Source organism: Musa acuminata, chromosome BXJ1-1 (assembly GCF_036884655.1).
Source record: "Musa acuminata AAA Group cultivar baxijiao chromosome BXJ1-1, Cavendish_Baxijiao_AAA, whole genome shotgun sequence".
Taxonomy (NCBI): Eukaryota; Viridiplantae; Streptophyta; class Magnoliopsida; order Zingiberales; family Musaceae; genus Musa; species Musa acuminata.
Window position 1 is genome coordinate 19,760,225 of NC_088327.1, and position 16,464 is coordinate 19,776,688.

Here is a 16,464-nt window from a genome sequence, read left to right on the forward strand (position 1 = left end):
TTAAGCTCAGAAAAAAGGAGTGGTTCCCCTTACAACTGTGATTATTTCCATGTATAAACTGCTCTTGTAAGATGAGACTGGTGGGTTTGCAGTAGTATTGTCTCTCGGAGAGGATACAATCAACATTTGGTATTGCAAAACAATACTAGTTTTAAGGAATTGGTATTGCAAAGCAATACTAGTTTTAAGGAATTGTTATAGGACAAAAATGTGAGTGTGATGGAATTTTGTTCGATTAAATGCGACTCATGGTTTCTACATTGCAAAGTTTCGATTAACTCAAGAAACTGAATAGTTTGTACTCACATAACAAAAATTGTAATTCTTTTTTCTATCTATCCAAAGTGTCGAACCATGTAAATTCTATTTTTATTATTTATATTTATATTTATATTAATGATTCTTTAGATTATATTTTAGAATCGACGAGTCTATCATTGTAAGTGACATTTTGTTCTTCCTCGGTTTTCTTTCAATCTTACCGTTCCTACAGGGAGGAAGGTCGAGAGCAGAATCTGTTGGAGGAATGTTCAGAGCCATCAGACCACTGTTTAGAACCATCAGACTGACATGCCATCAGGATTGAGAACAGTGTTTAGAACCACCTCTTCCTCTTTCCACATTTCTGCAAGGAGAGATGGCGTAAGCTATGTGCAGTTGCTTCAGTGACACTGGCACTGGTGCTCTTGGCAATTCTATTGAATTCCAAGAGGAAGATGCTGGTTCACAAAAAAGCTTGTTAATCTGTATTTTCTGTTGGTACTATTTATTGTTTTTGTCGTATATATATATATATATATATATATATATATATATATATAACACTAGGTAGAAAAGGGATTCAGATATTCGTGACTCATGTTTAACTATTGATAGGGCGTATTTTGGCCCTATGTAAACCACCGATAGACGCTGCAGACTGACGCGATACCGTACGCCTCCAGAAGCGCGGGGTGCATGCCACGTCAAGCTCCAACGGTGCGACTGCACAGCCTGACCACCTCAAGAGCTAGGGGCGGTGTCGTCTACTGTTAGGGCAGTGCTGTCTGACATCGCTCAAGCACCCTCGAAGACACCATCTCATCAAAGAGGTTATTCCGCCCCTAGAGTCAACGGTCATGTCAGACCAGGGCCCAACCAATTCCCGCACGCAGGTATAAATACCCCCGACCAGATCTAGGAAAAAAGAGAGGAAGAAGAAAATGGAATAAAACCCAATCTAACTTGCTCGTCGGAGGGGTCAAAGTCGGGACACACCCGACGAAGGCCTTTTTGCAGGGAGGTGGTCGCCATCAAGTCGCAGGCGCCTTCACCCCGAAGTCGTCTCCTAATACGCAGAGGAGGGCGACCCAATGGCTTGGATCCGACAGGTGTCAGTCTTGTCTCCCATTCCAAAGAGAAGCCCGCGTGGTGAGGAAGGTCGCCATCTATCCTAGAGACGAGCGAACACGTCTTCCCACATATAGAGCTCGAGGTCGACGGATCTTGAAAAGTCAACCCTCGCATTTCCATCAGAAGTTCTCGACGTCGACACGTGGGCTTAACCGTGCTGACTCATCAGAGTCACGATACCATTGTTAAGTAACAACTATGTTTGAACATATTATCTAAATATCTCGACTTATTATTTTTATTATTTTTCTAAGTAGAATTTAGAGTACATTGGTACATAAATCCGACTCGGCAAGAAGACCCACTCCAAAAATGAAGGGTGAGATGCGACCAACTCAGTTGAACAACACATCTCAACCGTTAGATCACAACTCGAGGGCATTGTGTGTACCGTGGTCAACTCGGGATCGACAACAACCAGGGAGAGGGAGAAGACACAGAGAAGGGAGTCGCGTCCATGGACAATGAAGGCCGCGACGAGGAGAGGGGGAAGTCTGCCGAGTCCTCACAGCCTCCGGTCAGTCGATCTTCTCTTCTCTTGAAAACGACTAGCTTTGTCATCTATCGTGGATCTTTCATCTGATCTTATCCATCTCTTGTGAGAAGGATTACATAATCTTTCATAGGTTTCGTAAAATTGAACTCAAACAAGAAAGGTTTACGTAATATTTAACATGTTTTGTATTGAATTTAAATGGTGTACTCGAAAAATTCTCTCTTGTTACTGAGATTTTCCATTTAAGGGGGTTATATTCATCATGCCAATTGGTAGGAGAATGGAGTTGCAGATCAAATGCTTCGATTTCCCCGACATTTTGTCATCTTAGATTTCCCCTTTCCATGATGTTAATTAGTGATCTAAAAGGTACTGTTGGTGAATCTTTACGCCGTGGTCGAGGAATCAGCACGGCTCGGTCCGATCCCGTAAGGTAGCCCAGGTGGAGAGTCGGGTGGAAGAAACGAACGTCGGGTTGGGTTTAGCTGTGGGCTTCACTGCTCGCTTCTCATAGCCAGCCCCTGCACTCAGGATGAGGACAGGAGGGGGATGATTTTCCGACTCGGCCCCTCCAAAGCTAAAGTTAGAATGAAGTGGAATGATAGAGAGTTTAGTGTTCGATCCCCCCCCTCATTAGTCAGAGGGTTGGCTTTTATATCTGCTCTGGGGCGGTCGGTCGTACGCAGTCCTTTAATGGTCGTTAACTCCTCGGAAGGCTGACTTGTACTCTGTAGGCGTGCGCCGACCAACCCATATTAGTTGACACCGAGGGGCGCCGCTCGGGTTGGCACCGTCCCGAGTTTTGCAGAATGACTCTAGGGTGTCCGACATCGTACGGGTTGGCGCTACGCGATGTCGTTCGGGTCGGCACTATGCGGCGCCATCCCAAGTTTTACGGAGCGGCTCCGGTGTGTCCGGCACCAAGCGCCAACTGGCCCGTACTGGTTGGCACTGAGGGGCGCCGCTTGGGTCGACACCGTGCAGCGCCGTCCCGAGTTTTGCGGAACAGCTCCAAGGTGTCCGATGCTGACCTGTACGCCTCGTCCGGGTCTGAGGTGTCGCTTTGCGTCAGCCCGGTGGCCCTCTGTCTGTTGCCACGTGGGGGGTGTCAAAATATGTCGTATCATCCTCCCCCCGCAGCACCCCCACCCCCTCCACCCCCCCGCCCCTTGAAGAAGGCATGCATCGAGTTCCTCTCCGAGGGGCCCGGTGCATGGCATGATGCGTCTTGCAGGTTGGGTCGATTGTTGTGTTTGGATTGGTAGTCTAGCAGCTGGTTGGTCAGGGACTTCCTCCTTGGTGCCGATCAGGTTGATGAACATCCCCAAAAGGCTGAGTCAACCGATCTATACGTCTTGGATGTAGGGCTAGCCCAACAATTATTCCGAAATCCCAGGTTGAAGGACACTCGCTTGGATGCAGACTTGTCCGAGCAACATTGCTCGGATCTGACTTTGATTGAGCAACACTACTGGGGATTGGCCTAGTCGAGCGGCATGGCTTGGGCATTGGCTTGGCCGAGCGTTGCTACTCAGGCCCATGTTTGGATGGGCAACTATTCGAGTGATGACAAAGCGCAACATCGATGGGCTGCCTGTGACTGACCGAGCAACACTTCTCGAGCACTAGTGATTGGCCTAGTTGAGCAACGTGGCTCGGGCATTAGCTTGGCCTAGCAACACTACTCAGGCACTTGGTTGGTCGAGTAGCTATTAAAATGATGAATGAGCGTAGCGCCGATGGACTGCGTGTAACTGGTCGAGCAACACTACTCGGGCACTAGGGATTGGCCTGCCCGAGCCACGTGGCTTTGGCATTTGTTTGGCCGAGTAGTACTACTCAGTCACTTAGTTGGCCGAGCAGCTGCTAAAATGATGACTGAGCGCTGCGTGTGATTGGCCGAGCAACACTACTTGGGCACTGGGGACTGGCCTGATCGAGCAGCACTACTCGGGCACTAGGGACTTGTTAGGACTCTAGCTAGGAGAGTCCTAATTGAAAGGGACATTCATGTAGAACCTACCTAAGCCGACCTCTATTAAAGAGATGAAGAGGTCGGTTAGGGTTAGGAGGTTGTTTCTTAGAGAAGAATTAGGAGTTGTAAAGGAATATGAGTCTTGAGTAGGAGTCATATTAGGAGTTGGTTAGAAGTAGGAGTCTTTAGTAGGAGTTCTATTAGGAGTTTGGATTTAGAAGCCCTATACATAGCCATGTATTCCTCCTCTTTTCATAAGCAATCGATGAATCTCTTTTGCAACCTTTGAGCAGCAACTTGGAGGGAGGAACCCCTATAGAGTTCCAAGGAGGCCGATCCTCTAAAGAGATCAACCCCAAGTTAAGAATCTGTAAGGGTTCTAACACCTGATATCAGAGCAGCATTCTTAGCATCTCGTTGCCCTTCTACAGCCATCCACCAGCTCTCCACAACCACCCAAAACAATTCCCACAATTGCTTAAAAGATCGTCGTCAAATTCCGTCGTCATCTCCACCACCGCAGATCATCCTTTGATCCTCCCGTGAATTGCAACAAGTTCTGGTTTTTTACCTTACTACTGCTGCAATTTAGTTATCCTTATTCGAAAATCCAAAAAAAAATTTATTCCTATATTGCTGCATAAACTTTTCGTCGTAAAGTTTTCATCTCTACTACGAAAGATATATTGCAGAATTCCAGCCGCATAGCACAGTCTGTTTGATCTTTCTACTGTATTTTTTCTATCCAAATCTCTACGAAATTTTTATGACAGCTTTAACACTTCCTAACAGTAGATTTCCCTTTAGTTTTGTAAAAAAATTCTCAATATAAACCATTGATCTTTTACGTCTAAACTGCTATACTTGAAAATCTGTACTGTAAAATTTCAGCCGCAGAGCACAATTTGTTTGATCTTGCTACTACGTTTTTTCTGTCCAAATCTCTATAAATTTTTTATGATAGCTTTGACACTTCCTAACAGTGGATTTCCCTTTGGTTTCGTCGAAAAATTTTTAATATAAACCACTGATCTTTTACGTCCAATCTGCTATACTTGAAAATCTGTGCTGCAGAAAATTTCAACCGCATATTGTTGCCTTAACCCATCTATTTACAATCTTTTTTGAATAAAATTTCTTATACACTTTATAGATCATTTTGGCTTCTATCTAAGATTGATATTTTGTTATACACTTTATAGATCATCTTGGTTTCTATCTAAGATTGATATATTGAGGAATTCATCTCTAAAAACGATTTTGTGTTGCTACAAATTTTCGTTGTAAACTGCTGAAATTTTTCGACGAGAATTCTGCTATCGCAACTTGCACAAATTTCCTTGCTGTTATACCGCCAAAATTTTCTTGATTCAATTGGACATCCTTGCTGTCATATAAATTGAGATTTTGCTGTCAATTCCCTCCTCAAATTTCTCAAGTTTTTGGTGGAAATTTCATCGAGAAACTGTTGTTTCTTCGACGATAATTCTGCTCTTACAAGACAACACATACCTGCAGCAACTTCCATTGATTTCTATCAAACCTTTGCTGCCATCTACCACAGATCTAAAACTTTCATCCACAGCCCTAAAATTTCACCAAACCACACCCTTAAACTGCACCCAAAACAGCCACAAAACAAGCCTAAACCGCAACCTATATCCACCAATCCACCAACCCTTTCGACCATCACTTCTCTCAACCTATACATGCCTTTAACCCGACAACAAAAGAGAGATCTTAATATCACAGATTTGGAAGCATATACTATGGCATTTAAGGAGGCAATCAATACTAAATTCGAAGCTTTCGAGACACGAATGGAAGATAAGATTCAGACTCTCTTTACTGAACTCAGTTTGGGCCGACCACCAAGCCCGAAGAAATCATATCAAGGGGAGAGCTCTAACCAATCGCACCAAGCCCGAAGAGATGACTTCCAAGAGAGGGGAGGTTCTATAATCGATCCCAACTATCCACGCATGAGGGTGGACTTCTCTAGATGGGAAGGAGTCCCGATTGGTTGGATCTCGTGCGCGGAGCGATATTTTCGGTACCACAAAACCGCGGACGCATCTATGGTAAAAATTACGGCTATACATCTTGAAGGGGATGTCATACAGTGGTTTGACTAGTTTGAACACACTCATGGAATCCTCTCATGGTGACAATTCAAAGAACGACTGCTGATCCGCTTCGGACCAACTGATTACGAGAACATTGACGGACAACTAGCAAAGATCCGACAAACCTCCACCATTCAGGAGTACTAAACAAGGTTTGAAAGGTTATCTAATCAAACTCGTGGCTGATCTCAAAAACAGCTATTGGGGACCTTCATTGAGGGCTTGAAGCCGGAGATCCGGGGAGAAGTTAAAGTGCGACAACCGTACACGCTTATGGCAGCCATCTCTTTCGCACGACATCAAGAGGAGCGATTGAACCATGAAGCTCGGAGGATTAGGGTCGCTCCTGTACCAGCAACACTGAAGCCCTCAGCCCCCCCACTGTCGATCGAGTCCTTGCACTAAAGAGGTAGACAAGAGAAGAGCTTCGAAAACGATATGCGAAGGGGTTATGTTGGCATTGCGATGAGTCGTGAGCATCGCTGTAGTAAAGGGAGACTTCTTATGATTGAACCAGTAGAAGAAGAGGTCATTGAACATCCAGAAGAGAGCCTTGAACATGAAGAAGAAGATGCAGAAGAAGAGCCACAACCGACCAAAGTTACGGTACATGCACTAGCCGACTACTCAAACCCGTAAACGATGAAAGTTGGAGGCCTTCTCAAACAACAATCGATCACTGTTCTCATTAACACGGGCAGTACTAATAACTTCATAAATAGTAAGGTTGTTGTCCGGATGGCCTTACCTATCGGGAATTGCAGTAGGTTTGACGTTAAGGTCGCCGACGGATGGATTTTGAAGTATGATCGTAGGCGCCTGCGAGTGAAACTGTTGCTGCAGGACCAAAAGATAATTACATATTTCTTTCTCCTCCCTCTTGATGATCATGAGGCCATGCTCAGAATTAAATGGTTGACGACATTAAGTGATGTTTCTTGAAATTTTATGCAACTAATTATGAAATTTTACAGTAAGGAGAAACAAGTGATACTGCACGCGAAATGTGGGAGCGACGTAACGACGATTTGCACACAACAAATGAAGAAGGTTTTGCATAAAGCATGCAGTGGCTTTTTGGTACAACTTGAGCAGCAAACTAAGGGAGAGCCAATAGAATTTGAAGATCCAAACCTACTTCCTTTGCTTGCTGAATTTTCAGATATATTTGATGAACCGCACAACCTACCTCTTACTCGTCGGCATGATCATTATATAACGATTCTTCCAGGCAAACCTCCAGCAAATACTCGGCCATATCAGTATCTACATCTCCAGAAGGATGAACTAGAAAGGATTGTAAAAGATATTCTCGAAACATGAGTTATTCAGCCAAGTTACAACCTCTACTCTTCACCGGTGCTACTTGTACGCAAGGACGGAACATGGCGAATATGCGTTGATTACCGAGCTTTCAATGGCATAACTATTAAGGATAAATACCCTATTCCAGTAGTAGATGAATTGCTAGATGAAAGGGAGCACAAATCTTCAGAAAGCTGGACCTTTGATCCGGGTTTCATCAAATACGAGTGTGCGAAAAAGACATACCGAAAACCGCATTTCGAACACACAACGATCACTATGAATTTTTGTTTTTTTCAACAAAAGGTGGAATATCTTGGGCATATCATATCAGAGGAAGGTGTGATGGTGGACCCCTCCAAAATAGAAGCAATACAGAACTGGTCGACCCCGAGGAACATAAAATTGCTACATGGCTTTCTGGGTTTAATAGGCTACTACCGCAAGTTCGTGAAAAACTATGGAAAGATCAGTGCACCACTTACTTCCTTCCTGAAAAAAGATGTCTTCCAATAGTCGGACAAAGCCTCCACTGCCTTTGACAAACTTAAGGTAGCCATGACGACGACGCTGGTGCTAGCACTACTAGATTTCAACCGACCCTTCATTATTGAGGCCGATGCATCTAGGGTCGGAATTGGAGCCATTCTTATGCAAGATGGTCGACCACTCGTATACACTAGCAAGGCATTGTCTCCCTCCCATCAAAATATGTCAACATATTATAAGGAGATGCTCGCCATTGTGCACGCAGCAAGGAGGTGGAGACCCTACTTGATCAGCCGACGATTTTAAATTAAAACAGACCATAAAAGCCTCAAGTACTTTTTGGAGCAAAAGATATCATCCCCTGAGCAGCAAAAATGGGTAACAAAACTTCTTGAATTTGATTATGAAATGACTTACAAAAAGGGGAAAGAGAATGTTGTTGCAGATGCGCTTTCGCAGTTACCCGAGCAAGTTGAATTTTCGGCCGTTTCACTTCCGACCAGCGACTTCGTTGAGGATATTAAGATGGAATGTCAGGAAGATCCGGAGACCAGTAAAATCATAAAAAAATTAGAGGAAGCACCAAGCTCCGTGGCTCATTACAATTGGGACTCAAAAGAATTACGCTATAAGGGTCGCATTGTGCTTATGACAAATTCTACTTGCATCTTCATGAGCAAATTTTGGATAAAGTTATTTCATATGCAGGGTACTAAATTGAAAAGGAGTACAGCATATCACCCACAAACCGACGGCCAGACGGAAGTTGTAAATAGGTCCTTGGAGATAGCCCAAAGCCACCCACCAAATATGACTACCCAAGGAGAACTCCAGACCCAGCCAAGTGCCATTATTGATCGACGGATCATGACTCGATGACGACGACCCACTACTGAAGTGCTAATACAGTGAGCGAACCTACCAACAGAAGATGCCACTTGAGAGAACTATGACGACTTGAAGATCAAATTCTCAGAATTCATGAATCGTCAGTCTCGAGGACAAGGCTGATTTGAAGAGGGTGCGTCTGTTAGGACTCTGGCTAGGAGAGTCCTAATTGAGAGGGACATTCATGTAAAACCTACATAAGCCGACCCCTATTAAAGAGGTGAAGAGGCCGGCTAAGGGCTAGGAGATTGTTTCTTAGAGAAGAATTAGGAGTTGTAAAGGAATATGAGTTTTGAGTAGAAGTCCTATTAGGAGTTGGTTAGAAGTAGGAGTCTTGAGTAGGAGTCCTATTAGGAGTTGGGGTTTAGAAGCCCTATAAATAGCCATATATTCCTCATCTTTTCATAAGCAATAGATGAATCTTTTCTACAGCCTTTGAGCAGCAACTTGGAGGGAGGAACCCCTATAGAGTTCCAAGGAGGCCGATCCCCTAAAGAGATCAACCCAAAGTTTAGAATCTATAAGGGTTCTAACAGGACTAGCCTGGCCGAGCAACATGGCTCGGGCATTTGTTTGGTCGAGCAGCACTACTCGGTCACTTAGTTGGCCGAGCAGCTGCTAAAATGATGACTGAGTGCAGTGCTGATGGGCTGTGTGTGACTGGCCGAGCAACACTACTCGGGTACTAGGGACTGGCCTAGCCGAGCAGCTGCTAAAATGATGACTGAGCGCAGCGCCGATGGGTAGCGTGTGACTGGTCGAGTAACACTACTCAGTCACTTAATTGGCCGAGCAATTGCTAAAATGATGACTGACAGCGGTGCTGATGGGCTGTGTGTGATTGGCCAAGCAACACTACTCGAGCATTAGGGACTGGCCTGGCCGAGCAACTGCTAAAATGATGGCTGAGCACAGCGTCGATGGGCTGCGTGTGACTGGTCGAGCAACACTACTCAGGCACTAGTTTGGGCAAGAAGGTATCCGATCTCTACAAGATGTCTTTGAGTGGGAGATTTTGAATTTTTGGCCTTTTGGAGAATGGAAGAAAAGCCGGCTTCGACTTTGGCTTTGGCGGGAGCTCTAGTTCTTGATTGGGTTTCAAATCTTTTGAGCAGGATTCTCGAGTCCTTTTGCATATCTTCCTGTCGCCTTGCCTGGGAGTTTGGGCCTGGGCGCTCCTTCTCATGAGCCATTATGATGAAATGAGTTGTCTTCCTCTTTTGAGTAGGCGAAGGGTTGCTTCGGGCAGTGGATTTTTCTTTATAAGTCCCCCTGTCGGCTCCATTTTTCTCATTCGCTTTGTGGTTTTCCTGGTTCTCTTCCTCAGTCATCGTCGTCCTCAGTTTTTCCTCAGTTATTTAGCGGTTCAGGTCGGTCGGGATGTCCTCTTCTTCTTCCTCGTCCTCCTCCTCTTTGTCTCCTTCTTCTTCTTCAAGTAGTCCTAGGGGAAGTAGCCCGTTGTCGGGTGGGGCCTCCCCGGTGAACGAGAAGGTCGTGCGGGCCCTTCAAGTTTCGAAATCGCTGCATGATTTTGATTCTATTGTGACCAAGGAACTGCTTGGCCGCGTCTGAGAGCGCTATAGCATCCCGGCCGATTATGAGCTTCATGCTCCTCTGTTAGGGCAGTTGTGAAATTGTGAAATTGGGCAGATATGAGACGCATATGAAGTTCGATAATTTGCTTATTGTGAAATTGGGCAGGATCACCATGGTTATTGTGCTTAGCATATTGTATACTCTGTTGACCTTCCGAGGCTACACTTACGACAGATGAAATGTTTCTGCTTTCCATCTGTATTTCTATTTGTTGTATTGAACTTCTCTCTTGGGACAGTTTTTGGAGGTTCTTTGCAGGAGCTCAGGTAAGGTTAGGAGGTTCGCAGCTGGAACCACTGCTGGATATGCATTGTATGTGATCAATTGTAAATTGGATATCGCGGTTGCCCCAGGCTTGCATATTGAGGCTGTAAAGGAAGGGGAGGAACCTGTGGTCTTTGGTCCTAGTTCCATTCTTGTTAACTACGGGAAAGGTTGGAATTTGCAGACTGTTACTGATGAAGGTATATAGTCGACACTGAATTTTACAAGATTCAGTTGTATATTAAACAATTGTCTGGAAGTTGATATTACAAATGTGTTTTTTATAATTATATTCTTCTAATCTCAGGGCATGACAAATCAATAGGAATGCTGCAGAATTCAAAGGTACTTCCAGACATCACTATATGTTTGTTTGTTAATCTTCAGCCATGCTTTCCTGAAACTATAGCAGATTATAATATTGATTGTATTGCTAGAATATTCACTAAATGTTACTTCTTAGAGTCTTGTGGGCAAAAAAATAACAAAGAGGGTCATATTGAATAATCTAAGCAAGAGAACATGACAAACCAAAAGCGATGGTTTTTTTCAAGCTGTCAACTTTTTAGTTTTAGGTTTATTTTTCCATGGGCTTACTTCTGTGGCATAAGTTGTTATCATTAGTGGTAATTCCATGCTATTTCTCCATTGGCTGGCTTCATGGAGTAGGTTGTTATCCATAGTGAAAGTCATTTAATGCCTTTTAGGGGATTATGAGGTTTACGGTGTATTCATCTTTGTTAAAAGAAAATTCACATTAAAGACCTTTTGAAAAAGAGATACATTGAAGCCACAGGAACAGAAAGATTGATTTGATGTCTTGAAGACAGCTTAGATCTTCATATTCCAGCTCACAAAAAGTGCATTAGAGGTGCCATTTGGAGATATAATAGATGAAGGCCGAAAGGGAACTCCTAATAGGTCTCTTAAAATTTCTATAGCACACATCATCTCTGGAAAAATTTGAAAACTCTGCACTACATGGTCTTAGTATTATCCTGTTAAGTAGCTAGTTAGCCTTGCTAGCATGCTTTACGTCTATACGATCCCCAAAGTAGTAGTGGTTTTCTAAAGCGGAACTCGGCTTATGGCAATTGAACGGTATACTTTTGTCCTATCTCGAAACTAAAATGCGAGAAATTATGAAGAAATAAGAATATGTATGATAGCGTCTTGCCAGAAAAATGCCATCAGGACCTGCTTAGATAACTGATATTTATTATCAAAACAAAAAGTTCTACTGCTGCTAAATTTTCAAGCGGCCTGAATATATGATTTATTACTCATTTGTGTAATCTTCTGTTATTATTTTGTAGACAAATTGAATGAGTGCATCTTTGCTGTCTGTCTTGGAATTTTGCAGAAATCACCCAACTTCCAATCCTTCAAGAAGCCGATGACTATGAATCAGCCAAATTCAACTATCAGTTTTCAGTATATTGGGAAGATACTACTAGCCTTTGCCTTCATGTTCCTGCTTGGAGGAATATTCACCTTCTTCTTGGAAAACCTCCCAGCTATGAACCTCTCAGCTGTATCAAGTCTATAACTTTATCAACTGTGTTGTTCTCTAGCATTCAGTTTGTGAATTATTGGATGTCCAAGACAGCTTTCTGTGGAGTGTCATAAAATCATTCCTAACATCACCATATATTGGATTATTTGTATTTCTTATCTTTAGTTTTTGCAAGGATGAACATGTGGAAGTCTTCCCTCATAATTAGCCTTAGAAAACATCTTGGTTTACTTGTCTTTTGGACATTTTTATATGCATATTCACAAGGAAAATGTTGGTCTGAATTAAAGTTTTATTTTTGAAGTTTGTATTGATGATTCTCTTGTACCAAAAAACACTTCTACATAGCCTGAAAACTGTGTTAGAGGTGGTTAACTGCAGGGTATGTTTTGGACTTGTACATTGGTTCTAAGTGCAGAAAAAATTGTTCATTCAAAACTGTAAATATTGTGTTTATTTGTGATATGTTGGTTGTTGGTGGTGGAATGAGGAGAGGGGGTGTTAATTCAAACTGGAGCAGCACAATGTCATTTGTTTGGTGTTGACTTTAATGGAGTTGGTCAGACATGATAGATTCTGATTCTCTTCATCCTAGTTAACCAAAGAATTGTAGATGATTAAGTTGCGAGTATAATTTATAACCTTAGTAATGCTAAAACTCCACCTCCCCATCATCTAGAAGCACAATATCATGTTCCAATTATGAAAAGACAAAAAAGAGGCTCTCATGAATGCTTGCTCAATGTTGTCAATCAAAAAAATTCAGATGCAAATGAAGAAAGCAAAATCAAAACAAAATGAAGGATAAAAACTGCAAAAGAGAGAAGGAAACTAAAAGGCTTACACCAGATGGAAAATATTAATCACAAATATGCAGAAAACTTTAGCTGAGAAAGCTTAGATTATTTGTATACTCTTTATACTGCTGGCTACCAACTTCAGGATTATGTTCTTAGGTCATTATTTTCTCCATTTAATTTGAGACAAAAGAATTTACATCAGCCAGAGATTATGTGGCAGTTAACAAGATTTATGTGATAGATATATCCAAATATCTTCTCCAATTCATATAATCCAATCTTAGGAATTAGATGCTGCACTATATCTCATTCCATTTCATATAATGGCAGTTATTATAATACTTCATTAGAACACTACCACTGATCCATAGAATTTGCAGATAACCTGAACGATATTATTATTAACATACACTTTAATGTTGCTACAAGCAAAAGCACAAATGTTCGTCCCCAAATGATGTGCTCTTTGTTTTGGTATAATCACTTCAACATCATGCAATACTACATAAAGCCAACTCTATGACGGGAGAAGATTGGCGCCCTCTGGACAATTAATGATACAAACTAATTAATCTCATGCAGCTCCATATTACTCCCTCAACTTTCGATGTGAAAGATGGAAAGAAGATGAAGAACATGGAGTCAGAACATTGCAGGCAAGAATGTCCCCCAAGAAGTCGTAGCGCCAACCAAGAACGGTTCGCCCTCCTCGGTGCCCCGCTACCTTAGCCGGCTGCGAAGGCATCCCAACTCATCGACGAGTGGTGCGAGCTCGGCCAAGAAACCGTGGCGTCAACAACGAAGGGCTCCTCGACGGTGCCACACCGCTCAAGACTGTCCTCCTCACTGCTCCGGTGGCTGCAGTCACCTACGGGGGTCTCCACAAGTGAGGACGGTCCCCAAGAAGTCGTTGCACCGACCAAGAACGGTTCCCCCGCCTCGGTGCCCCCATTGCTGCTGCTGGCCGCGGTAGCCTCAGCCCGCGCTTGCGCCAGATCCTCGGCGCGAGAAATTGCTTTACGCCGGAGCTCCTCAAGAAATCTCAGTCTTCAGACGGGATCTTCCATCCCCGTCGCCTTCACCGAGCCACACTCCTCCCTGCCATCTTGATTGCCATCGTGTTCTCGCGCCAGGCGGAGGTAGCGACGGATGGCGTCATCGCCAAAGGAGAAGGCCTTACCGCAGGAGGTAAAGGCGACGACGGCGACGTCGACACTGCAGACGGCGCCGAGCTCCTCCGCCTTGGAGAAGAGGCCTTGGCGCCTCTTGGCGAAGGTGACGCGTCTTCGTTTAGCATTCTCTACAACCCTCATCTCCAGATTCCTCCGTTTCTTCTTCGACGACGAGGAAGACGACTCCGGAGACATCAAGAACCTATGACTTCTCGAAAGCAGGTCTGCGGAAACGTCGAAGCCAATGGGGGTTTTGATGATGGCACTCTCCGGCATACCAGCACACCGACACCCGCGAGCCCCCTTGACGGGCCCACTATGTTGGTCCAATCACAGTAACCGACCCGCGGCGGGTGTGACATGTATTAAGGTTAACAAAATTAAATTGATAAAATTTGTCCGAATCTTGATGAAGATTTAAATTAATGAAATTGTAAGATTTAAATTAAGATAATTATTTTCATATATCTCTTGTTAATTTTTGAAGTCCAGTATGTGTAATCTTGTGAACCTAAAAACATGTTTATATGACTTCATAATTAATCTTCATAAATTGATCAACTTTTGGCACATTAATATCCTCTAAAAATGCTTATGTTGTAAAAGTGTTAATTGTTGTTTTTTTCTTTATCGATATCAATATATTTGGAAGATCTTAATGTATGTAGGGATGTTTTTACAAAATTTTACAAAAATAAATACGTAAACACTCCCTCTAAATATTCAGCATTGATAACTAGGAAAAAATAATTTGCATGATCAAATGAAACTGAGAGACAGATATAAATGATTAAAGCCAAAAAAGAAAAACTTGATTGCAGACACTGTGAAAACCATCTGTTGCAGACGATGGTGGAGTGGCCCCCTTGTCATGAAGTAGAACTACGTTCTTCTACCGAGAGAGGAGTAGTGGCTCTAATTCTAATGCATACATGCATGCGAAGAATAGCAATCTCAGACGAGGTGTTCTTCTACCAAAGATCACCAGTCCAATCAAAAAAAGGTTTGTCGAATGATAAAGGCTACTGTGACAAAATTTATCACCAGTTCACAGGTTTATATCAATAAAGGCAAAAAACACATTGTCACATACAATTTTAAGCAACAACTGCAACTTTTATCTTCGTCTTCTTAGCAAGTGTTATTACAAATTACAACTCATGATGCATTCATTCGATTTGAGGAGGAGACACAACGCTCAGCTATCTTTGGGACTCGTTTTGCAGTGCAGATACAATCCCAGTCCCACCGAAACCACCACAGTCAAAACCAAGGCTAGTATGACCTGCCTTGCTTCGTACGTTCCCGAGTTCAGCTTGCCTATTTTAAGCTTCAGCTTCACTAGCTTGCGTTTGCCACCACAATAGCTTGCTGGTGTGACTGCTGCTTTCTTCCCTGCATCGATCCTTTCGGTGCCTTCCTCACCATCTTCATCTCCATCCTTACCTGCCACCTTCTCCGTGCCTTTCGGCTCTTTGAGCTGATCCTTCTTATCTTCCTCCACCTTCTGTGCATCAGATTCTTGGTTCTTCTTCACATCCTGTTGCTTCACGGCCTCCGCCGGCTCATCTTGCACGGCGGCCATGCCGGACGACTTTGGCAGCGTGATTTCGAGAAGTCCGTTGTAGAACTTGGCACGGATGCGGTCGAGGGTGCTGCGGTCGGGCACTTGGAATTCCTTGTGGAAGCGGCTCCACTTGGTGTCGGTCAAGGGGCGCTCTCCGGTCATTTCTAGTTTCCCATGTCTGTTGATCTTGACCTTGAGCTGGTCCTTGCTGAAACCTATGTGGAGAAAGAAAGAACAACAAAACAGCTTCTTATTCTCAAGAAAAATGGATGAATTTGATGTGTTTATCGACCGAAATCTATAGCAGAAGAAGGTGACTGCGACATTAACGACGAGCGTGTCATCGTCTTGCTCCCGAAGCAGTTCATGCGGAGGAACGAAGTCCTCGTAGACGCGCTGTGGGAGGGTCGATCTCTGCCTTGTATCCATGCGAGGCTGTTTACGTAGGTGCTGCGTTGGGGGTCGAACGCCTGCAGTGCGATGGATCGGACGAAGATGATGGACACAAAACAGTGCAAGGTCGACTATATATAGATATTTATACTTGTACTAGATAAGGATACTTTGGGTTTGAAATACATCACCGGTACATTGTTCCTTGTGGTCTAGTTGTTGCAAAGGCTGGGTTATTCCATCTCCATGGGGATTCTACGTAGGTCGCCTCATAGCATGGGGAAGGGAGGTTCCTTGTTTGGTCTCCACTCTTCTACTTCCCCAGCTTAAATTAATGGCTATGCTTCTTGGATCATAAGTCAGAAGTTCTTGTAATGTAATGAACCATTACATTGCTACAGTCAACATGAGACAGAAAGCAATCCAAGAAACACATGTTAGACCAGCCATTGCCTTTCTCTCATACCGTTCCTGCTTCTCATGTT

The 16,464-nt window shown here is 43.6% G+C and overlaps 3 protein-coding genes across 4 annotated transcripts; 1 reads left to right on the forward strand and 2 right to left on the reverse strand.

Moving 5' to 3' along the window:
- Positions 1 to 1,771: 1,771 nt before the first annotated feature.
- LOC135676923 (uncharacterized) lies at positions 1,772 to 12,350 on the forward strand. 2 transcript variants are annotated; one of them, XM_065188655.1, is made up of 5 exons: positions 1,800 to 1,909; positions 10,506 to 10,533; positions 10,621 to 10,731; positions 10,839 to 10,876; positions 11,895 to 12,350. In XM_065188655.1, the coding sequence occupies exons 1-5, from the start codon at positions 1,850 to 1,852 to the stop codon at positions 12,078 to 12,080; spliced, it is 423 nt and encodes a 140-aa protein (XP_065044727.1). In that variant the 5' UTR covers positions 1,800 to 1,849; the 3' UTR covers positions 12,081 to 12,350. The 2 variants fall into 2 exon arrangements, with proteins under 2 accessions (XP_065044719.1, XP_065044727.1); XM_065188647.1 differs by having other exon boundaries at positions 1,772 to 1,909; positions 10,506 to 10,731.
- A 1,546-nt stretch (positions 12,351 to 13,896) lies between these two features.
- On the reverse strand, positions 13,897 to 14,295 carry LOC135679410 (agamous-like MADS-box protein AGL29). The gene has a single exon (XM_065193147.1). It carries the CDS (start codon positions 14,293 to 14,295, stop codon positions 13,897 to 13,899), a length of 399 nt encoding a protein of 132 aa, XP_065049219.1.
- An 857-nt stretch (positions 14,296 to 15,152) lies between these two features.
- On the reverse strand, positions 15,153 to 16,055 carry LOC135587406 (inactive protein RESTRICTED TEV MOVEMENT 2-like). Its single transcript, XM_065078784.1, has one exon. The coding sequence runs from the start codon at positions 16,013 to 16,015 to the stop codon at positions 15,218 to 15,220; it is 798 nt and encodes a 265-aa protein (XP_064934856.1). The 5' UTR covers positions 16,016 to 16,055; the 3' UTR covers positions 15,153 to 15,217.
- Positions 16,056 to 16,464: the final 409 nt, after the last annotated feature.